This window comes from Dermacentor albipictus, chromosome 1 (genome assembly GCF_038994185.2).
Source record: "Dermacentor albipictus isolate Rhodes 1998 colony chromosome 1, USDA_Dalb.pri_finalv2, whole genome shotgun sequence".
NCBI lineage: Eukaryota > Metazoa > Arthropoda > Arachnida > Ixodida > Ixodidae > Dermacentor > Dermacentor albipictus.
Genome location: NC_091821.1, coordinates 124,803,173 through 124,828,156, shown reverse-complemented (window position 1 = coordinate 124,828,156; position 24,984 = coordinate 124,803,173). Strand labels below are relative to the sequence as shown.

General features: G+C 45.8%; 1 protein-coding gene across 1 annotated transcript; it reads right to left on the bottom strand.

The window, feature by feature from the left end:
* Positions 1-4,156: 4,156 nt before the first annotated feature.
* On the bottom strand, positions 4,157-13,336 carry LOC135904808 (uncharacterized). Its single transcript, XM_065435785.1, has 4 exons — positions 13,204-13,336; positions 9,319-9,513; positions 8,138-8,341; positions 4,157-4,420 (listed from the first exon to the last, which is right to left on the bottom strand). Exons 1-4 carry the CDS (start codon positions 13,247-13,249, stop codon positions 4,200-4,202), a joined length of 666 nt encoding a protein of 221 aa, XP_065291857.1. The 5' UTR covers positions 13,250-13,336; the 3' UTR covers positions 4,157-4,199.
* Positions 13,337-24,984: the final 11,648 nt, after the last annotated feature.

The following is a 24,984-nucleotide window of genomic DNA, read 5'->3' as shown; positions in this document are numbered from 1 at the left end:
ACTGGACCCATGGACTTGGCTTACGAGAACGACAGACAGGGACTGGACACTGGCGATTTTTGACACAGTCAAACAAATTCATGAATAGACTGAGCGCCGGAAAAAAGCCGCTGATGATATGTGGCAGTTTTATGGCGCAATGGCCAGGATGGCCAAATAACGTCAAGAAATGGTATGCGACGTATTTGATGGTGTGGTCGATGACAACGGGTAGATGTAACGTGACTGTATAAAGGCCTAAAAATAGTCGCTGTAAAGTGCAAAAGCCGAGAGGGGAAGAGGACAGTTATAGTCTTTTCCAATGCCTCCGCCCTGTTGTCAGACTAAACGCCGCACGCAAATGCTGCGTCACTTCAGAGAGGAGCTTTGCGCCGACCCTACCTCTCTTGCATGCGTAATCATGCGAACGACAACTAAAATATGGAGTCGGATATCTCAGAGCACAGACACGCTAGAAGAATTCTTCGAACTGGTACTGTGAGACACACGACTGCCTCGAACTTTTCAATACAAACATGCCCACTTACTGCAGTCTACAAAAAGCTAATTATTCAATTTTAGTTAATTAAGCTGCTGACAACGATAATAATCATCTCACTTTGTGTCCCTCTGGCCACATAACTTATTTGCACAGGGGTTTCCGCGTGCCTTCCAGTGCCTAAATTTAAGAAATCCATGAAGTTTAATTTTGAACACATTGTAATCGATGTGCACATAACTGAATAAAGCTCATTGAGTACAGGATTGTTTTGTTTACTAAGTGACATTATGAGTTTTACGACGCTTAAGGAGTCTCTGAATACAGTTGCTGTTGTAGTTTTAATTTCTTGATGCGCTTTACAGCCGTCCGTACAGCATGGCATTCTGCCGTAAAGATAGTTGTTTTCAAATGCAGAACGTTCTGCGTTCTGCGAACGATGAACCTACTACTGCGTAAGACACCAGCATTCGATGTTGAGGCATCGGTGTAAAACTGAGCAAGAGTACTTCGACTAGAGTTCTAGCAAGTGCATTCGTATAGTTAACCTTGGAGCATGCTTTATGACCTCGATAAGGGATGTCTACTGTTTTTTTATCTGTCACTGCGACGTCGGTAACAGCTTTTCTGGAGCCATTAGACAATATTCAAGGAGTGGAACACCCATTTTTCACTGAACCTCCTCACCTCCTCATGAGGCATTGCGTATACAGGGTGGCCATTTTCTCTAGAACAATCTGCCCACAATCCTTTCGAGTTCTTACCATCCTGTGGTCACTGCAGCGCACCTTGCCGGGCACGTCCACATCTTGTGTGATGCCAGGGTTAGCGCAGAGTATGAGGTCTATTTCATTTCTAGTCTCGCCGTTCGGTCTCCTCCACGTCCACTTTCGGCTGCCCGCTTGCGGAAGAAGGTATTCATTATCCGCATATTATTCTGTTGCGCAAACTCTACTAAAACCTCTCCCCTGCTGTTCCTAGTGCCTATGCCATATTCCCCCACTGCCTTGTCTCCAGCCTGCTTCTTGCCTACCTTGGCATTGAAGTCGCCCATTAGTATGGTGTATTTGGTTTTCACTCTACCTATCGCCGATTCCACGTCTTCATAGAAGTTTTTGACTTCCTGGTCATCATGACTGGATGTAGTGGCGTAGACCTGTACAACCTTCATTTTGTACCTCTTATTAAGTTTCACGACAAGGCCTGCCACCCTCTCGTTAATTCTATAGAATTCCTGTATGCTACCAGCTATATTCTTATTAATCAGGAATCCGACTCCTAGTTCTCTCCGCTAAGCCCCGGTAGCACAGGACGTGCCCGCTTTTTAGCACTGTATATGCTTCTTTTGGCCTCCTAACTTCACTTAGCCCTATTATGTCCCATTTACTGCCCTCTAATTCCTCCAATAGCACTGCTAGACTCGCCTCACTTGAAAACGTTCTAGCGTTAAATGTTGCCAGGTTCACATTCCACAAAAGTGCCTCTAGTGAATGTGGTGTTGCCATAGAAACTTGCCTTAAAAAGTTATACTGCGGGTTATATCGGTAATTATGAGCATGTAAATTACAGAAGTCGCAGTTAAACGAGTAGCGAAATACGTTTCCGCTGCATTTCTTCTACACTTGGCGCACACGCAGAGCCATCTTGCGACAAACACAGAAGACCCCCTCCTCGCAATGTACGGCGCTGCCCCGACAGGTGGCGCGCCACTCGCCCGCTTCTCCCCTTCGTCTCGTTTGAGCGCATTGGGGCTGACTCAAGAGCATGCTGAGCGAATGAGTGGGCGGTGCGAACGGGGTGCGATAACGCTATCGCGTTCCTCTCTTGAAGGCGAAGCTTGAGCGTCCTCCAATTTTTTTCTTGTTCTTTCTCTTTTTTTCCTCTTGGTGTCCCCCCACACCCTTTCTCTCCTTTTCTTTCTTTTCTTTTCTCCCCGCCTTCCCACTCTCCCGCTCTTGTACCCTCGTCTTGGGAATCACGCTCACAGACGTCAGGCGATAGCGCTCATTCTCTTTGAAGTCTCTCCCTTTACAACCAGCCGCCACCGACAACCGCCCGTGACGTCACTGCACTAACCCTTAAAAGTAACATGCCGAGGATGACGAGGCCGCCTTTGACGAACATAGGTCCTCCTATCGAAACGTTGGTCAGCCTTTCTGAGGCACCTTATCCCTGTTTATAACCTTTATCCATCTGTCAGTCCCTTTCTTGATTGTAGCTTAGTGTGGGCGACTACAGGAAATACGAATATTATGAAAATCCTTTCTTTGAAAATGAAGAAGATTCGGTACGGAGACAACGCGGCCAGCTTTTCTAAAGCATAAAATTATTAAAATAGAATATTTCTACACTTTTCGCCTTCAAAATTCTTTTTACTTCTCAACTTCTGCCTTCAAAAATGTCCTAGTGTCAACTGAATCTTTGGTACCAAAGATCATTTCTGCCAATACGAGAAATTGTGATATGTGGTATGTTCCGTGGTTTCATAATAAATATAGCCTACAGTCATTACAACATAATCTACCATATTTTAAGTCGATATCACGGTATATATACTTCTTCTATAGTATTCTTCTTCTATAGTATGTATACTATATATACTTCTTCGGTAGGAACTTCGAATGCATATTGTAAATATGTGATAACTGATTGTTTATCGTCTATCAGAGCCAATTGTGTTACCTTTTTGTAACCCTTACACACATATATTTATTTCTTCTGATGTATCGAACAGGTTTTCTTTTAGTCTCTGTATTATTTTGGTCTTGTTTTTGTGCATTTATGTAAGTAATTAATTTATTCTGACTGTTTAACAATATTACTATTTATGATGCAACCACCATGTATCACCTGTAACGGACCATCGGCCCGGTCAAGCTGTTTTTCCAACAGCATTTAGCCCATGGTATCCACGAGAATTCTTGTATTCTTTGAAAATAAATCTGTGTTGTCTTTTATTGTAAACTACTTTATTCATTTGGCTGAGAAGGCTGGCGCACTCGGGGAGAAAATGAAGGCCCGTGCTGTCTCTATATTTCTTTCTGATATTTATTTTAAACAATTTTCTCCGAAACCTCAAGCGGTGGTACGTCAGTGCAACATCGCATGTTTCAAGGCCACGCGTCTGGGCACCTGGGACAAGCGTCATGCACCCATGCGTCAGGCCACTCAGGGATTCACGCTGTGTCATGTTGTCGTGCAAAAGTTTCGAATAAAGGTTTATAGTTGTTAGAGCGCCCGTACTGGCCCTTACCGTCCGTATTTGCTTCGTTGTGGGCACATGTTCCGAGCATCAACCTTTTTTTTTGCACCAACTGGCCCAAATAGACACTTTTCTGAAATTGTTATTAATTGCTACGTAATTTTTTCTACCGATTCACGTAATGTTTCTCTTTAGTGTCCTTTGCAGGCGCTTCAGAAAGCGTGTCGCACTAGCGCCTCTGGTGGCAAGAGAAGAAACAAACTCGCTGCAGCATGCTCTTCGAGATTGGCAGATGCGTGGTGCGCGCGTGCCACCAGATCTTGGAGGCCATGGTAGTAATCCTGGATCTCGCTTTGCGTCTTCTTTCTATAATTTTCTTGGTGCGACTTCTGGTCGCCTACTCCGGTCCCGCCTCTTTGTGACGCTGTTTTGGAGGTCGCTTGAGACTGCGTGTGCGCGGAAATGACAGCGAGCGCTAGGGCTTTCGCGGCGCAGGCTGGAGAGCCTTGGCCGTGGCATTTATTGCTGTGGCAGAGGAAGGTGGATGAGGGAGAAAGCGTGCCTGAGTACGCCCTGCCGAGCCTCTGTCTCGATGAAGCGCCTCAGGATGGCTGAGGCTCCCAGGTTGAGCTTTTCCTTGAAGACGGCCTCCGGGACTCCAGGCAGCGGTGTCAGGTTACGCATGGGCACGACATCCAGCGACAGTCGTTCCAATGACAGATCCAGGTGTACAGCGTAACCTGCCAGGGCATGAACCGTGAAGGAACCGCGCCTTCCCATGAGCGTTTGTCAAGTGCATGGTAAAATGAAAAAAAAAAATTACCTGTGAAAATATATCGGCTGAACAGCAACATTCATTTACAGTTTAAAAACGCCGTTGTCAAATACTACCCGCACCTCATTCACAAAAGCTTTCACAAACTTAGCTTGCGTCTTATGGTACTTGCGCACCTACTGTCGGCTGTGTCCAGCGACAGAGCGGGGAATGCCGGCTAGCTGACTGGAAAGTTAATAAGCCGTTGACATTAACAGCAGAAGCTGCGAAAGTAGGTGAAAAAAGAAGTCGCAGTTTAGCCCGAAAGACGAAGCACCGATTGCGATAGCACAGAGAGAGAGAGAGAGAGAGAGAGAGAGAGAGAGAGAGAGAGAGAGAGAGAGAGAGCAAATTATAAATGAAAGGCAAGGAGGTTAACCAGGACTGAGCCCGGGAGAAGAGGAGGGAAAGATTAACAGAATTGGAGAAAGCAAATTAGTAGCTATCCATACGAAGTAAGGATAGTAGTTTTATCGGCCGTATAAACTTCCAAACATTCGCTTATATACTAAATTAACAATGATATAATATGCAAGCGCGACTGAACGAAGACGTAGAAACAGACACGCAGAGACAGCGCTGTCTCTTTGTGTCTGTTTCTTTCTACGTCCGCGTTCAGTCGCGCTGACACATTCTATCATGAATTCAAACCAAATAGCCCGCCAACGTGTTTTACCAAATTAACAAGCACGGTGTCGCACGCGCACAGGTAAACATGAACACATCTCGCTCGATGAGCGCGGAAACTCGCTGTCAAAATGCTGGAGTGAGGAATCGTGGCAGCAGCAGCGGTCGAACTGACCTTCGTGAATCGCTCGCTTCAACGCGAACGAAAGGTCGAAAGCACATCGCATACGAACGGCATTACGCGCACGCTGTAAACATTGCCGGTCGCTTTGTAGATGGGCCCGCGCGGGCGCGCACTTTGGCCCCGTCCCATTACCGTCGCAGATCGCTTTCAAGATACTGCGCCCGCGCGGCCGCGCCCTAAGCAGCAGCCGCAGGAGAATATCGCTCCCTCTCGTTCGCCTCACTCCCTCGCTTCTGTCAGTTCTTCTGTCACTCCCTCGCCTCGCCCGCGACAGGAGAGGGCGCGCTTCCGGCCCTAAAGGGGCTTTATCCGACCTGCCGCTCGCACACGCGAGATTGAGCCGCGAGCGTTCGCCGACTCACCCTCGCACGCTTTCACTCGCATATAATGCATAAAGCGCGCGGCGACGATTTTATCGCCTTGGCCTTTGTACGGAACCTCACGGCGACAGCGATGGCGACGGCAGAAATGCGCCTGCACTGTGCATATTGGCGGCGAGGAGTTACGGAGTCGCCCTCTATCGGAAGCGCCTCGATGCCGTAGTATGAGGGATCACGTGACGCGCTCCTCATAGGTTTTGCTGTCAGCGCTCACTGAAAACACCACTCGTGAGCTCTCCCGGACATTTCTGTAAGTACTTTCGAAACGAGAGAAGTTTTTTACTGTCTAAATAATAATCTTGGGCAAACTGAAAGCACAGAATCGTTTACAGACGCTCTCTCTTTACCGAATACGTACAGCGAACGCCACTGCGCGCGGTCGCCGCGATGGAGTCTCCCGAAACGTCTTCTTGCGTGAAAGGTAGGTAAACGCTGAGAGCAAACCATGTGAAATATGTTCTTATAGTGTTTGTATAACTAAATGGTGCGTAATAGAACGAAGCCTCAATGCAGCGATCGCGCAGATTCGCAGCGACCGACTGCGCGTCTGCATGCTTGTCCGCGCACGGTTTCGCTTTCTCCGCGCGCGCGTTTTCGCACCATGCCATGAGCTTTAGGCCGCAGAATATGAGCATTTGACAGTATACAAGCAACCATTGTTGCGTGGGCGCTATCAGAGCTGTTCAAAAATAATTACATTGTAGAGACTTCGACGCCTACGGGGACTGTGATGTGCCGTCGCGACGATTCAATCTTTTTTTTCTTCTAAATTCTTTGACCTTTCAATATTATTTCTCGAGTTGCGTCGCACTGTATGTTTATCGGTGTTCTCTGCGTGCGATTTCCCGCTGCTCCTTTTTTATAATCCAGTGCAATAATTCATAACACAAACATGACCATATGCCATGCTTTTTTGAAATGTGCTTCTTACCGCTGCCTTTCCACTCCACTGAACTTGCCAGTATCTATAGCATCGACAAGTTCATAGACCAAACCGTCATGACATTAGTCGGGCAGCGGACTCGGGCGAGCGTCTCGGTGCGCGTTTTCAGAACATCGCAGACCGGGCGCCGTAGCAGAAATCTTCCTTGCGTCTGTGCTTGCTGCATACTCGAGCTGTAGCCGATGACTGCTTGCCGGTTTTATGTTTCGCGAGCGAAGCTTCACGCAGTTTCTTGTCCTGCGGCTATGTGTGAATAACACCGGCCTCCGTTACGTGCGTCCGGCCCTGCGGTACCGAGCAGTAGCCTACCACGTTGCGCGCCTTCAAAGGCAGCCACTACCTATTGTAGGGCTTTGAAGCGTTAAAGGAGCCACTCGAAGCGGGAAAATTTCGCCACTAAATTCGGACCGCAGCGTACGAGGGAATTTAAACTCGTTTTCATCTCGCTTCGGCGCGCCCGAAGCAGCCGACGCAGCCGCTATGTCCACGTGATCCCTCCTAGCACGTCACGCCGACGGTGGCGCCAGCTTTTCCAGTGGTGGAGCTCGAGGCCAATATTTGCTATCGCAATGAAATGTTTTACTGAGAAGGCACATCACCAACATCACTAATAATGGACTCACACTGAGAAATATAAAAGAAAATAGAAATTTGGCATCACTGTTTAAGTTCACGCTGCGTCTGTGCTCAGTATTTCATGCCAAAAGAAAAAGGAGAGCGACCACAATCTGAAGGCTCAAGTATATATGTAGTGCACTCTAAAAACAGTTGTACCTTTTGGGGCGTATATTTGTCACACAACGATAATCATCTGTCTTGCCCGCATTTCCTTTCTTTAACGCCTCGAGCCCGGTACTTCCAAGTCACGAATAGCATGCGCGTTATCAGCATGACAGAGCATTCTCGACAGGAAAGTAACGAGCGCAGCGTTTTGAAGAAAGGAAACGCAAGCAAGACAGATGGCGATTATTGTTGTGGGGCAAATATACACCCCAAAGGGTCCAACTGTTTTTAGAGTGCAGATAGAGCACCACTACACTCTTACACTCTTAGAAAAATTTACACCCTTTGGGGCGTATCTTGTCCCACAACGATAATCGTCATCTGTGCTGCCCGCGTTTCCTTTCTTTAACGCTGCGAGTCCGGTACTTTCCAGTCACGAACAGCATGCGCCTTATCAGTGTGACGCAGCATTCTCGACAGGAAAGTAGCGAGCGCCGAGTTTTCCGGAAAGGAAACGCAAGCAAGGCAGATGACGATTATTGTTGTGGGACAAATTTACACCCCAAAGGGTGCAACAGTTTTAAGAGTGTAAACCTACACTTTTCACTCTTAAAAAAAATTTCACCCTTGGCGCTTATCTTGTCCCACAATAACAATCGTCACCTGTCTTGCCCGCATTTCCTTTTTTTTTAACGCCTCGAGCACGCACGCACGCATGCACGCCGAATACTCCTGCTCTTGGAGAATTATAGCACGTGGCACATGAAGTTCGCGTGCAGCCAGTACCTTTCTTTCTTTCAGTTGGAGAGATCTGAGCTGACGAGTTCCGGACAACCAGCATAACGGTAACGTTTTCATTGATGGTGCCGTCCTCGACTGTGCCCTCAAGCAGGATCAGCATGCCATTCAGCGTTGCGTGGCAAGTGGTGGTGATATTCTCGTTGCGCCATTGAGCAGCCTGGCAATCTCCTCGGCGTTGCCAGCGCTTTCCTGGAAACGGTAGATGCGACAAATCAGTAAAATACTCTCCCTTCAAAATATAACCTGCCACCAGTAAAAATTCAGACACTGGCCAGCAGAAACTAGACATGGTCAAAATTACGTGTATGAGAGGGTTGAAGTATCTATAGTTAATGCTGCAATGCAGACACATTCGATCGGTTTGCACGGCCCGTATCTTTAACGCAGACCCGCCGTGGTTGCTCAGTGGCTATGCTGTTGGGCTGCTGAGGTCTGCTGTGGGCTGCTGTGGCTGTGGGCTGCTGAGGCTGCTGCTGTGGTCGCGGGGTCGAATCCCGGCCACGGCGGCCGCATTTCGATGGAGGCGAAATGCTGAAACACCCGTGTACTTAAATGTAGGTGCACGTTAAAGAACCCCGGGTGGTCGAAATTTCCGGAGTCCTCCACTACGGCGTGCCTCATAATCAGAAAGTGGTTTTGGCACGTAAAACCCCATAATTTAAATTTTAATCTTTTAGCACAGGTTATGGAATCAAGTCAAATATATAATTGTTTTATTTCTACGTTGGATAATTAAAAAAACATCTGGCGTCTAATAAGCGGCTAAGGAAGTAAAAAAAAAAGATGCAGCGCAAGAAACACATGGCCTGGATAGGCAGCCCGCAAGAGGAACCTTGTGGTTGGCCTCTTCGCATGTCCGGATGTTCCTTGCACCTCGATTTTTCACGTGATGCTAAGCTTACCAATTCATCCAGCTTTCAGCGCTAGTGAAAGGGCAGAGTGCTGTTTGTTCTCTATCACTCAGTTGTCAGAGGCAATGTTGGAAATGTGCTATAGAAAGTCCACTGTCATGGTATCGTGCGCGAATTAGGACAAGTAGCGTGAAGGGACAGGCGTTTGTGCACCTTTGTGTACAATACCGCGATAAAAGCAACGATGTGGGCCGGTGCGCGCCCCCGACCACTGCTCTTGAGAATCGGGTGAGCCCGCGCAAAGTCTGCACTTGCCGAAGCCGAAGAGCACGCCGCTGTCGAAGCTCACGTTCAGCGCTCTCGTCTCGTCGCTGTGGTGCACAGCGAATCCCGGAAGCAGGACCGTGTTCATGTCGGCCTCATTCACTTGCAATGGCAGTACCACACCCAGCACCGTGTCCAGGTAGTTGTTGGCTTCGTAAACAGCGCCCGCCAGGCCATATGCCCGACCTGCGCGTACCAGGATTATTAGGGTATGTGCGAGAGATAGAGAACAGACAAATCAAGAATTGCTGCGTGGGCTTGCCATTCTGCTTGCAGAGAGGCGAAACGGGGTCACTAGCGAGTTCATTCGTGCTAGTCTGCAATTCAGTTATGGTCGAGCGCCGTTATAACTATACGTAGGTGGGATCCGTAGGTGGGATCCTTCATTATACAGGTCACTTCATTATGAAGGTCTTGCCTTTTAGATCACTTTTAAGGCAAAATAGGCGTGCTGAGACGAATCAGACTTAACTCTAACCACGCTCATACGTTTGGTCTTAAAAATCAATGGTGTTTTATTTTTCTGCAAGCACTGCTTCACACAGCAATTGACTACTGCTGATTTGATTTTGTCGAGGGTGACAGCGTACTCAGTTGAAAGTCCCGCCAGTGACATAAGGAATAAGGAAGTCGAATACGACCAACGTCTTCCCGTATTCTCTTCAGCCGAGTCCCTCGCCAGTGCCCTCAGGGTTACCGACTAGACCTTCATGTCGCCAACGCAAAGTTGCAACAAAGAATTCGTGGTGGTAATTTGGCGTAATTTCGCTCTAATAAACAAACAAAACAAAATGTGACCAGGAGCACGTAGATTATTGCTTTAACCATGGCACATTTGTTGTAAAATTTTCAGTATTATTGGTGCTCACAATACAGGTTAAGATAGCACGCTGGCCAAGACATGTCCCGTTCATTGTACAGGCTATTTCATAGTAAAGGCGCTCGTTATAACGGCGTTCTACTGTTATGTTTAGCTGTGACATCACCTCAGATGACGTTCATGGGTTTTTGTGTCTAGCCATCCCTTCACGGTTTGCCGGGACAGAATGCGTAGAAAAGTTTTGAACGCTGATAGCACTTTGTACCCTTCCATTGTTCTGAAAAGTGGTAGTACCCATTAAAGTATTGTGCTGCAGCATGTTACGTTGCTCTATAGCCGTAGCTGAATATGCGAGTGTAACAAGGGTTTTAGTTATTTTTTGTATTCATGCCAATCTACTTTTCTATGCATGCACTCTCCATTTGTTACCCTTCCTCCTTACCCAAAGGCTAAGTAGCAGGTTAGAGCACAGTAGTTCAGAACCACCTCTCGGCTTGTTTCTTAAGAGGAAGCTTTAGCGTGAGCCCAAGTCCGATGCCACCTATTAAAATACATGAAAATGCAGAAACTTTTTCTAAAATAACTACTCGGCTGATTTTAGTGATTTTTGTTGCATTTTAGAGAGAAAAGTAAATTCTAGTGAGCGCTGGAATGGAATTTTGATTTAGAGCCTGAATTTTTTTAAAATGAATTTTCAGAAATTGTCAAGTTGCGAAACAAAAATAAGCACGAAGTTTACAAATTCGTGGTTCTGCACCTAGGGCAGATATCGCAGTTCTGTGAACTGCATTTATTAGAGCATCCAAAGCGAACAAATTTGATATGTCCCCATAAATCTTACGTGAGCCACTCTACATTGTCTACAAGGGTTTTGAAAAGGTTCTGCTCACAAATTAATGGTCTATTTGAGAGCCATGTATAATATATCAATTTTGTCCACTTTAAATGTAATATTGTCTGCATTTTAGAGAATTGCGATATCCTTCCCCATTGATGAGTTACAGAGTTATAAACTTGATAGTTTCGTTTCCTGAAAATGTGATATTTTTGCGAATTTTTATTAAAACATTCACGACCTAAATCAAAAATTCACAACCAATGGTCACTAGATTCTAACGTTTTCTTTGGAATGCAACAGACATCATCAAATTTGGCCCAGTGGTTGCCGAGAAAAAGTCGCAGTTTCGCCCGAAAGGCGAAGCATCTAGAAGTACATGTTGCTGGGCTAGTCAGTTCATACTGCTGAGTAGACCATAAATATGATCGCTTTGGCACAAACAAGGAAGGATGGAAGGGAACAAGGGGAGCGCTCCCCTTGTTCCCTTCCGCCCTTCCCTGTTTGCGCGAAAGCGATGATATTTATGGTCTACCCAGCAAGGCGCAGCATCGATTGCGATAGCAAATTAGTAGGCAGATATACGAAGTGCGCATATCAGTTTTATCGGCCGTATAAACTTGCAAACATTCGCTTACTAACTAAATTAACAAGCACGTTGTCACGCGCACACAGGTAAACATGAACACATCTCGTTCGATGACCGCAGAAAGTCGCTGTCAAAACGATGGAGTGGAGTGAATAAGCACGGCAGCAGCAGTGAGCGAATTGACCTTCGTGCTGTCTCTCGCTGCAACGCGAACTTCCGAAGCACAGCCCATACGAAGATACCGGCACTCCGCGTACTTTGTCCACATCGCAGATCGCTTGCAAGATACGGCGGCCGCGCCGTAAGCAGCAACGCCGGAGTCAGTATGAGTGAATTTACTCATGGGTGAGTATGTGGACCCATCAGTGGCATAGTAACGAAAGCGGGGGGAGGGGTGGATGACCCGAGTGCCAGGGATCAGTTAGGGGGATGTCATATGTATGTCTGCAGACCCCTATCTTTCCGCCGGCTTGACTGCGAATAATGATGATAAGGAATGCTCCGGTAACCTGCAGCCCGCGCTCATGACATCTGAACCCCGCCTCCCCTCCTTCCGTCGTAGATGGTACGTGTTTATGCGCTGGGGACGCCCATGCACTCTCCGCTCCTCACAGGGAGCTTGTAAGGGGCTAAGGACATCACGCTGAAAGCAGGTGTAGAGAGAGAAGTGGTTCGTGAGAAAGGAAATGTTGGCGCTATCTTCTGCAGCCCTTGAGGGAGCATGGCTCAGCGCCGAGGTGCAGCGTCGAGGGTGACGATATTATCACCCTTGGACTTTGTGCGGAACATCAAGGCGATGGCAACGGCGACGGCAGAAATACACTTGGAGTGTCCATATAACTGCTATCGCAATAAAAATGTGGGCCCATTCCGAAGATGATGGAATAGGCCCTTTTGAGGCCAACTTGAGTCACTGGTTATGTGCCACTAGGTATGCGCCGATCTTCATACATATCAACATATCATCACTAATTACACACCGATGATAAGATAGCTTGCTAATAATGTGTATGAAGTGTGCGTAGAACAACGAATACCGATTTAGTGTACAATATTAAAGTTCATTTTAATATCAAACGAATGTTATTTTCGTACTTGGATAGTCGTCGTTGTGGCAGCACTGCAGCTCGGATATTCACATTTGTCAATAGGAGCAAATTAAGAAAGACATTATGGGTCAGAATGGAAAGAACTCGTAAATGTCATAGCGTTCACGCACACTCAGCAGACAAAGGGGTGAAGTTTTCTACTGGGGCGGGGAGATCTGCGTATGAATGATCAGAGAATAAATGAATGTCTTCTGGAAAATTGATATACTTCGTAAAAACTCCTTGTATAACTTTCCCATTATATGTAGTCGCGATTTCCATTTTTCTTGACCTGCACTAGCGCCTTTCGTTACTGGTTGCCGGCAGAAACTTGGACTGAACCACCAATAATCTGCATATTTCGAGGTGAAAAAACATAATGTCAAAACAGTTTCTTGGAAGGCGTCTCTCGTACTCGTACACTAGCACTTGGCTCCAAACGAATGTCATTAAATTCAGAAGCTCACTGGATAATTCGCAAATTATCCAGTGAACAAGAGCGAAAACGAAACAACGGGTAAACGTGCGCACAGAGTACACTTACCAAGAACGGACGCACCAAGAATGCAGGCAAGCACGATTATGCTCATGTTGAATGGCGAACGACAGCAAGCGTTGAGTGTCGAACCGCCACTTATTATGTGCCTCCTTCACTGCCGGTAATGGATGTGCCGTGCTTCTCAGTATGTGTCAGCGTTGCTTAATATATACGCGACTTATCTCTTGGGAAGTGGACCATATTTTGCCTATCTTGTATCAATAATCCTGGGAAATGCCCCATGGGCACGGCCAATGAGAAAAAGCAAGCATAAAAGCGGACCGATATCCGTGGGAGTAGGAAGAAAGAAAGAAATAGAACAGGTGAATTCACGTGCGCCGTTAGTCATAAAAGTTTCAATGGGTAGGATGCCCGGCTCGGCTGTGGGAAGTGCGTGGTTCGATACCCACCGCCGGACACCCACTGGTTTTATAACAAGAGTCCAAGCAGCCCCCCGGCCAGGTGTCCGGTTTTTCAGGGGTTTGTTGCTTGGGAAAGGTTCGTGCAGACCGCTATGCTTGCTGTGGAAGAACCAAGAGAAAGAAAACGCCATAGTACTCGCCAAAAAGAAGCGCCCGCCTCGGCTGCGGGAAGTTGTGGGTTCGCTACCCACCGCCGCCGGGCACCCAGTGGTTTAAATGGGCACAAACGTACCCCGGCCATGCGTTCGGCTTCCTTCCGAGGTGGGGGATACTTGCATGGTGTTTATTTTTCAAAAATAGCACGAACATGCTGTACTGCACCTTAAGCTTTTTTTAAAATTTTTTTTTCATTTATTATACCCCTCAAGGCCACGGGCATTACAGAAGGGGAGTGGTAAATACAAAAGAACGAAGAAGATAAATACAGTTGGTTACATGAATGTTTAAATGGCACCTGTATATACAATATTATCTGAGCCTTCACGGAACTGTTCATAATTAGTAAGGCCTACAACTTCCGCGGGAAGATGGTTCCAGTCACATGAGGTTCGCGGCAGGATGATTGTGAGAAACTTTTAGTGTTTCATGACAAAATGCCGACTTTGTACTGATGATCAATGCGACGGGATACATAAATTGATGGGGGTTGAGGTGATCTTGTAGAGTATGATGATTGTACAACTTGTGGAAGAGGGCAATACGAGACACTTTTCTGCGAGATGCCAGCGACGGCAGGCAAAGATTAGATTTCATGTTAATTATACGCGCTGTGCGGTTGTAGTTAGCAAGAATAAAATGTACAGAGTTATTTTGAACCATCTCGAGATCAGTGATTAGGTAGCAGGGTCCCATACCGGAGCCGCGTGTTCGAGTTTGGGTCGTATTAAAGTTTTAAATAAAAGTTTCAAATTGATAGGTACGTTGAAAAAGTTGCGACGTAGGTACCCAAACATGCCATTAGCCTTTTTATTTTTTATTTATTTATTTATTTATCACAGTACCCACAGCGCCAGATTGGCATTACAGTGGGGGGGGGGGGGGAGAAGTACATATATCATTGACAAACAGCAGTTGATATAGAATACATGAAAAAAAAAAAGATACAGATCAGGGCAAATCGCCGTCACAACAAAAAGAAGAAACAAAGAAGCAGAGCATAACCGTACATGTGCGAAGTGAAACAAAGCGGTTCTGTTGACGCAAGCACTAAGTACAGAAAAAAAATGCAAGTCATGTTCTCAGTATGAAGATACCAGCTGAGGTTAGAAGTAATGTAAACATCAAGATATTTATTTGAAGAAACTGATTCCAACGGCATGTTGTCAATGTAGTACGACGGTATGGTAGGTGCTTTCCTATACACACGCATGACTTTGCATTTGTTAATATTTAGCTCCATTAACAATTCATTGCACCAGTTCCCTATAGTGGTAAGGTCCGACTGAAGTAATTCAATGGCGTTAGTATTGGCAATTTCTCTGAAAATGACGCAATCATCAGCGAACAGATGGATATGGGAGTTGCTAAGCGAGGGAAGATCATTAATGTAAATTAGAAACAATAGGGGTCCAAGGATGGAACCCTGTAGAACACCTGAACGGACTTCTGTAAACTTAAGCTTATCCACTTTCCCCTCAACCGCTGTCGTATAGTAGCAGGGTTTCCTTGCCTTCTCACGTAACCTCCCCCCTCCTTGTATGGGAACTGCCTCTTCTCCTCTCTCCTCTCTACAGTTCTATTTACGTCCCCTCAGGACTCGCACGTTAGTAGAAAGGGAAGCGCTGCAGTTTCTGCAATGCTTTTGAAGGGGGCCACGTATAATTACAGTTGTGAAGAGGCTAATGTGGCGACGCCCAATGAGCTCCAGAGGGCATTGTGCATATTAGACGCGGTGGGGTCCAAACGAGTTTCTCGCGTTGCCTTTCCTCTCTGACTCGCTCCTGTCATGTATACACATGCTCAGAACCACCCCCTGACATGGTGTGCCAGACAACAACTACAGAAGCAGCAGCAGCACTAGCGGCGGTGGTGGCGGCGGCAAAGAAAGCTTCGTTTTAAAGGAGGTTGGGCCGCTCCCACTGCGACCATTACCCATGTGACGTCCTAATGCACCTATTAGACGGGGAGACACTCGTGTTGGGAATAAACACCCCTTTCCAAGCGTTGAGGTCCCATAATGACCGAGCACATGGTCGGGAGCGCGCTTGTACCTATTTTAACGGCAGGTATCCGGCGGCAGCCTTTAGTCTGCCTCCCAGATATTCTCTTTAACAAGGCCATCTATGGTTGGACAAGGGGCGCCCAGAGGCCGCGCATTCTCATCTCGAATGGTTGCCCTATCAAGATTTGCGACGGTCTCTGGGCGCCCCTTTTCCTCACCGCAGCCTTGGTGAAATAGTCGAGCATGCGCCGTGGGTGTGGGACGTAAAGGCTTGGGTAGTGGTGGTTGTCGCCAAGCCGAGGGCATACAGCTTAATATGTGCATAATAGGTGCAAAAAAAAAAAGAATTGAAGTGGGCACAATTCGGAGGCCCCGACAGTGCTAGAGGTTGTGTAGCCTCACCTCAAAGAGTTGGCAAAAAAAAAAAAAAGTCCGATCACCTTCACGTTGGTATACACCCTCACCTTGTGGCTGCTGTAGCGTGTATCACTGTCGTGCCTCAACACCTCCCCCTTTTGCGCTTGCTTTTACGAAGCATCAGTGTTGAGAAGTGGTATCACTGCGGCTGTCCGAAATTGGGGGGCCAGGCGATCCAAAGATCAGTCCCACAAAGAGACTCCAGATCATGCCAAATGGTGTGTGTCAGCAGAGATCATAGGCTGCTCATGAGCGATGCTCCTGCTTTGTTGACTGCTGCTGGGACCACCGCGCTGGGAGTGCTAACAGGTACGACAAGGATGGTAGCTGATGGGGCCAGCTTCACCTTTTCGAAAGAACAAGAGTGCTTCCCACTGTTCGTTCCGTCGATCTTTACTCCGGAATAACGCCCTCCAGTGCCTTAGTGCTCGGCTTGCTGGACGATTGTTCACCACACGTGACGATTTCGACCTGCGGGTGATCGAAGTTCTCCCAAATGCATTGTCCCTCCTCACTGTGCAATGGGTGCGCATTAAAGAAACCTAGATGGTCAAAATTGTTCTAGAGTCCCCCACTACAGCGTGCCCCATAATCGTATCGTGGTTTTGGCACGTAAAAGCCCAGAATTTAGTTCTTAAATGTCGTCACTCTTGGCATTTTGCAAGCTTTCCGGAACTTGTCGACAAATGCCAAGACACCGATCACGTCCTGTGCAGGTATATTAATGTCGAGCTTTGCTTGAGCGCTGGCAAGAAGCGAAGAATCGAGGATCGCGAGCGGCTAGCTGCCGGCGAGCATTCAACAACGCGGTCGCCGAACCTTTCACCAAGCCGAACGCCGGGTGTGCAGCAAACGTCGGTAACAAACGTCCATCGTATTGTGAAATCGTGCGCGTTGTTACCGACATCTGCTGTGGAATCTAATGGGGATGCTCCCGAGTAGGCACCATACATTTTGACGTCATCGCTTTCATCACGTCAGCCTTGTCAATGGAAATTTCGAGCCAGGTAGCCTGACGTCATGGATCGGAGTGAACAGGCCTTGTGCTATCTAGGTGGTGTTGGTAGAGCTCTGATGGGCAAACCGTAAGTAAGATGGCGTCCAATAACCGACTTCGAGCACACGTTTAATCGGAATATAAAAAGCATGGTGTTATTCACCGAACGAGTTAAGTAACTTTAGAGACAGCACTGTGTAAATATTCTTTTTGGCCGAAACATTATCCCTGCCGGCGAACATCCGAAATTTTATTATAATCGCTGATTAACTGCTTAAAAATTAACTTAATTACCACAGTTAATATTTGTGTGCTTTAAGACAGACGTTGGAACAGCAGAGTTGAAGCAAGTCTTTGCTCGAGGCTTATGTCGATTTAGCAGGAAACTAAACATTTCGACAGAGTTAGCCATTCTGGTCGCATACATTGTTCAGTCCTAAGCCGAACAAAAACGAACACTGTTTCGAGATATTCGTCCCCAAATTCCGCCGCTAAACTCTTGGGTGTTCTCCAGTAGCAGAAGCTTGATGTGGGTGAGTTGGTTATGCATACTTGATGAAATGAGCGCTGCGAAGACGCGGACGAAAGAACACATGTACGACAGACAAGACGCTACTTCCAACTAAATGTTTTTTGAAGAAACAGAACTTTAAATAGATGCAACCAAGAATGGCCCAACGTGACATCACGACCTCCCTATCTCTTCAGAAAAGCTATCTCTTTTTCAGAAAGCGTCACTGAAGGGCAACTAATGCACGTGCCCTCGGCCTTAGCAATGTAAAAGGCTTCCAATATGTCCCGTTCTAGTCTATCTCTAGACCATGCCAGAAACCTGGTGTCGCGAAGATACGGACGGCAATTGTGGCGTTTACAGTGTTCCGCCAGATGGCCCCCCGCATTGTTATTTACGGCCCAATTGTGGCTATGTGGCTATGACGTTGCGCTGCTGAGGTCGCGGGTGCGATCCCTGCCGCGGCGGCCGCATCCCGATTATTATGATATTATTATTATTGTTAATATTATTATTATTATTAGTTTTGGAAACATATACACTTGAGAGGAAAGGGAGGATCAGTATGACACCGGAAGCGGCACAACGCCTGCCTACTCTTCAGAAAGGAGGAGGCAGAAACATAGAAATGGAAGATAGGAAGAAGGGGACGAAAGAGGAAAGAAAAAAAAAGAGAACACGATGACAAAACTCAAAGAATAAAGCAGAGCACACACACATTATACAGATCACGCACAGTAGAGACGAACCCTGCAGGTCACACTACTAATATAAAGCTAAAAAAAATTGAATAGAAGAAACTCCAGGTGGTTAAAATTAATCCGGATCCTAAATTACAAAATCAGATCGTCGTTTTAACACGTGAAACCCCATAATATTTTTTTTTGAACTTTCATGTTTTACCTATTTCGCCCTGCAGTGCGTAAAGAAGACTTTCTAGAAAAATAAGTACAATTACAATGAACTTAGCTGCAAGTTTGCGGATGGATATCTCGAAACTGGTGCTAATATTTGTATGCTTCCTAAGTGGCCATGCCTTGAGCTGTGGCCTACTCTAATTCCGCAATTCGAATATGCTCGCCTAATTAAGACGTTAGTGAAGTTAGTTGATTGAGTAGTTCATTAACAACAACAACAACAACAACAACAACAACAACAACAACAACAACAACAACAACAACAACAACAACAACAACAACAACAACAACAACAACAACAACAACAACAACAATAATAATAATAATAATAACCTTTATAGCGAGTACTCATGTACATGCATTTCTTATTTCTTGCCGGGTCTGCCGAAGCCTTCCGAGGTCTTGTATGGCACTGACAATCGCGGCAAAATCGCATTGACAGAGTCGCGAGCATAACTAACGCTCCAAAATAATGCACCAAAATATAAACTAAGCCTCTTCATTTTCGTTAGCACGTACAAAACATATTAACAAGAAAACAAAAAATAGAGCGACAAAGGTGCTACATGTAATCGTCAAACAAGACGGGTCACACCAACAAAAATATGCACTGAATTGGCAAATGTACTAAAGGAAATGAATACAGAAATGAATACAGGTGCCATGTTCAAACCATTCGCAATGTTCACATACACACAAATAAAAGTTAGCTTCATACGAGTGACATTTTTTATATCCATTTTTTAAAGGCGTTCTTTGAACCAGTAAACTTGTTGCTGCATTACTGAGGTGGGGAGTTAATTAAAAAAATAGGAATATAATATTGTCTTTGCCATTTGCCATAGTTAATTTTTGCTCGAGGAGCAACATATCTGGAGGGGTTGCGTAGATTCATATGCGTTATAGCGGGTACGCGAAAATCTTCGTCCCATAAATATCGCGGCAAAACAACAGGGAGAAACACTGAATCAAAGTTTGGCATTTTCAGAGACCTGAATGGAATATCAGAAGAATAAGACTGGGCTGGGGTGCGTTTGGCAGGCATTTTCAGATCATGAACAGCAGGTTGCCGTTATCCCTCAAGAGAAAATATTATAACAGCTGTGTCTTACCAGCACTCACGTACGGGGCAGAAACCTGGAGGCTTACGAAAAGATTCTACTCAAATTGCAGGGAAGTTTGCAGGGAAAACATGGCCACAATTAGTACATGACCGGGGTAGTTGGAGAAGTATGGGAGAGGCCTTTGCCCTGCAGTGGGCGTAACCAGGCTGATGATGATGATGATGATGATGATGATGAATAGATTATCCACATCAATATTTGTGTTGTAGGCTACAGTTTTTAAAATATTTTGTAATAAACTGTTCACTTTGGAATTCCATAAGCTGCTGCAATAAAAAAAAAACAGGTGCCATATCTTATATGCGAATAAGCTAGCGCATGCACAATCATTTTCTTTATTTTAATAGGAGCATAACTCCGAATGCGGTAAGTAAGCACGCGGCTCATCGAAGTTTAGCACAAATGGAATCCATGTAAACGTTATATGATAAACCATTGTCAAAGTGAGCGCCGAGATATTTAACACTGTCTACATATTCAATCGGTGTACGGTCACAATTTAACAATCGGAGCCATGCAAAAGGACAGGCAGTGTGGCATCAATAACTTTTAAAGGATGTCTAAAACAGACTAATTGCGTTTTCCGCGCATTAACATTTATTTGATTACTTTTACACCAGTCTCTAAGGTTTACTGCATCAATTTGAAGTAGAGCCACAGCCCTAATCATACTCCATGTGTCTTGAAACAAGTAACGTGTCGTCCGCATATTGAAAAACAGTGCTTGTGCCAATTACCTCTCCCAAGTCATATACGTATAGGTTAAATAAAGCGGCGTCAGCACTGAAACCTGCGGCACTCCTGCTGTGAGGTACCGCAGTGTGCTGTGTACCTCATAACTGCCAATATTAGCTACAAGTGTTAAGAAAAATCTAGAAAATGTCTCCGAAAGCCATAGTTGTGAAGTTTGCTGCATAGAATGCGGTGATTAAATGAGTCAAATGTATTTGACATATCCCAAAAGGAGTCCACAGGCCACTTGATTTCGTTCTAAAGTTTTGTGTAAAATATCTGACAAAGTTTCAAAAGTTTCTGCGTACCGTTGCCTTGAACAAAGCCGCACTGGGAAGCTGGTAAAATATTGTGGTTCAGAGCAAAGCTGTCCGTAGCTTCAAGAACAAGCTTTTCCAGTATTTGTGCTAAGAAAGGAACTACTGATATGGGGCGGTAGTTTTCTGGTTTGGACACATCTCCGCTCTTAAATATCGGGATTACACGTGTTCTCTTCATTTCATTAGGTACAGCACACGTGTCTAGAATACGTTCAAAATAAAAAGAATCGGCCCAGCTAGCACACTGATATTACGTATTATAACTCCAGCTGATATTCCATATAAACCTTGAGGACGACTCTTTAGTGACCGACACCCCAATCGAAACAAGTCGTCTTCCGCCATCGAGGGCAGAAGCGCCGAATCTGATACCGAACTACTTGCTGCGATAAGGCTCTGCAGATTAAGGGGCGTTCCCATATCTGTCGCTACTGAATAAATGAGCCGTTGAAGCAATTAGCCACCGCTTGCGACGGAGCACCGGAATCTTTCAATATCGGATCTAAGTAGAAACTTGACTTGGTTCCCCTAAGCTCATTCTCTAACGACCACATTTTTGCTAGTTGGTTGCGTGAAAAAGAAAATTTACGGCGAAAGGAGCATCTCTTGGAACATCGCATTATTGCTGAAAACGCTGTTTCGTCCGTTTCGGTAAATGCTCTTCAAAGCTTTGTCTTCTGGGTGCTTACGAGATTGTTTCGAAAGTTCTTTTTCTTGAATAGCTTTTAATACTCGATTATTTACCCAATGTAAGTGTGCTTTTGGCTTGTGTAACAAAACGGATCTTTTAGACCCTCGCTTAAGCTCGGTAAAAGCAGCTAAAAACTTTCTATACGCACTCGTAGAACAACTATGTGCTAAGAGTGTGTCCCAGTCATATTCGGAGACAAGCCTGCCAAATCTAACGTAATAATTATATATTTCTATATATTGGGCCTGCTTGCTTTTGACTGCGTAAATGCCAGGAGATCAGATCTGGCACCCGGTATAGTAATGATCAGCCAGCTTGTTTGTTATTCTAATGTCTTTAACGGTCAAGGAATCAACTGGAAGAACTAAAACATGGTCGAGGTTCGAGGACATAAGGCGACTTCTTGTCTAGTGGCTTCGTTAACGACAGATACTATGCCATAGTCTGCTAATACGTTTAAGTAATATTAATAAGAATTTCTCCCAGCGCAAAAAATTTACACGTTGAATAAGAACCTATCGCCACAGCAATAATTTTAAGAAATATAACTTCTGCTCAAACACTTGGTGTATGCGACAAAACTCGGAAGGTACACACACTTTATTTGCATTAGGACAAAGCACTTCTTTATACTGAAACCGAAGCAAAGGTGACCCAAAAACCAGGTAGTGGAGACATTCCCACTGTTCTGACTACGCGCACACACTGGCTCCGTTTTCTTGCATGGTTTTTCGAAAAACAGTTATTATCGTTTGAAGCGATCGTTTCTTGCATACCCTACGACACATCCTTAACTATGTAGTATAAGACAACAACCTCGTTGGCCTATACAATGTGCAATGAGCTCCTCCCGCTTCACTTATTCTTTCGATAACTTTCGAGTCGCGATATATTAAGAGTGGGGGCTGTGGGAGAGCTCGCCAACGCGCTAGTTCGGGAATAAAGAAGCAGCGCGTTCATTGTCAAGTTCAGTGGCGCGAATTTTATTTTTCAATTTCGCCTCTAGTGTCAGGCGGAAATGTGGTCATAGAAGATGCTGGAGCACGCAATCGCCGTGCAACGTGCTCAGGGTTGTGTAGCAGCTTTTTTGGTCGAAAAGGCGACTGGGGCGAGCACGGCGAAGTGAGTCTATCACATTCTTCCTTACCCATCCCCGCTCTTGCCTGCTGACTTCCTGGTTGGTCGCATCTCATATACGAGGGCTTGCGGAGTGGCAACAGCAGAAGCGGCACCGCGACTCAATGGCGTGGTAAGGCGATACAAGCCGCGGCTCGCCGCAACCAGACCTGTGCCGCGCTATGGCGCCGAGTTTCCGTGCCGCTTCCTACGAGCCTGAAAGCAACCGTCTGATGTTCTCGATGTCCTGACGTCCTTTACTGGCGACACCTGCAGCGTGCGCCGTTGTAAGGGCTCCATGCTGTGTTGGTGGGCTTTGGCATTTCATATTGGCGGACGTAGATTTCCCTGGGAGCACCGGGAGGAAATACCACGCCACGCGCTAGCGACACGGCTCGAAATATTTTGTCTCGCCGCTGAGCGTGCTTGAAGAATGTAACGTGAAGCATGGGGGTACTACAGAAGGAAGAATCTCAGGCCATCGCCAACGTTTCAATAAGGGCAGTTCTGCTGGGTTGCCTGCACGAGACCGAACCTGCTCCTGGGTTTTCTTATTAAAGTTACAAATTTATTCCATCACCATTTGGTATTGCTTAGAGTTTCAGAAATGCTTTTTGTTGCGCAAAATATTTGGCACTCACCACTAGTGACATGAAGATATGATTCCTAGCTAGCCTGTTCTGCAATGCCTAATTTGTTTTTCTTAGAGCTAGTTGCAGCAAACTGGTCCACTACAATTTATTAGTTTATTAGTCTCCAGTCCTTAAACATCCCACGTTTCCTTGTCAGAAAAAAAAAGACCATCTTATAGGCTAGCTTTTGTCTCTAGCCTCGTTCGTCGCTTTGTCCCCTTAGGTTCGCTACACGAAGGTTACTGACGCGCAAAATGTGCTTTTGAACAGGAACCATTGTCAGTTACCGTGTATGCAAACGCTTGCAACCAAATCTTAAAGAGATGACACGTTGATCATTAGCGGAGAAAGAGAAGGCAATACTTACCTCGTTGTATCACAAGCGCATAACCTTGGCACCTACAACATTATTCTGACGTCACGGATTTTACTGTGTTTTGGCGTATTTCAACCGTTTTCTTGGAGGGAAAGTTTCTAAAGTTGCCATATCGAGCCTATACTGCGTCGATAAACAATTAACGCCGAGCAGGCGCTGTCGAAAGGTCAAGAGGGGCAGGTTCGAAAATTGCGAGATGACGTCACTACCAGTTTTTTGTTCCATCCGCTCATCCAGCTTAATCTTTCTTGTTATACTTGTCTCGCTGACAATATCACTGTGTGGTGGTATATGATGCTAGTCTCCAACCTCTGTTATTGCTATAGCGTACAAAATCAGAATAGCGACAGTAAGAAAAGGAGAGAGAGATAGAGAGAGAGAGAGAGAAGACAAACCTTTAATCTGAGCAAGTGCAAACTGCGCCCTTGGTGGGCGGCCTCCTTATGTCAAGTAGCCGCGGGCCATGGTCGTCTCCCGCGCCGGTTCGATGAGGCTGCGCTGTCTCTTCGGGTCCGGGTCTAATAGCTTGGCTTCCCACTGCTTTTCGGTTAGTGTTTGGATGTCTACAGTGCCATTTTTTTCTGGCACATCCCCGTACCATATGTCATAGGGTGTCTGGGACATCACAGTACGTGCAGACATGTATGAAGGCTCAGTAGGTGAGATTCGGTGCACTAGGATACCGTGGACGTTTGCAATTTCCTGAGGGTTACTGCCTCTTCCCTAGTTAGGCTTGGGGGTGCGGGCAATTAAAATAATCGCGGCCGTGGTATTAATTATCTCTCGTCCCGGTATTGATCATCTGCAAATCAATGATCAATTCGCCCTAGGTGAACAGAAAGGACACATAGGTTGTGTCACTAATGTTGAAGCTCGTTCCTCCTCGTCTCTTCCATTACGGCTTATATTCCCTATCATTTTGTAACTAAGCAAACAGTGCCTGTAAGTTTACGTTTTTGTATTGCGACTACAATCATGCGCATATCTCATGCCGCACTACAAATCACGCAGTGTTGTGCGTGTGTTAGAAATACCGATAAGCATATCTTTACGCGATAGCTACGGAAAAATATCTGGATTTACTTGCGCCGCTAAGTATACAAACTGGAATGAATGGGCGCACTCTGCAGTCAGCACTTACATCTGATGCTGTACCTGTCAGTTCAGTGCCCATGATTCACTAGTAAAAGAATTTTTTAATTGTAACTTCCTTGTTACAAATGCTTCCGTGGTCGCCTAATGTATAAAGCGTCATTCATTTCTTAGGTGAAGCACATCTTTCTTGTACTTTTGGGAAAAAAAGCCATCTGTATCATAATTGTGGAATAATTTTTATCCTCTCTCGCAAAGATTAATCTGCTATAAGTTCGT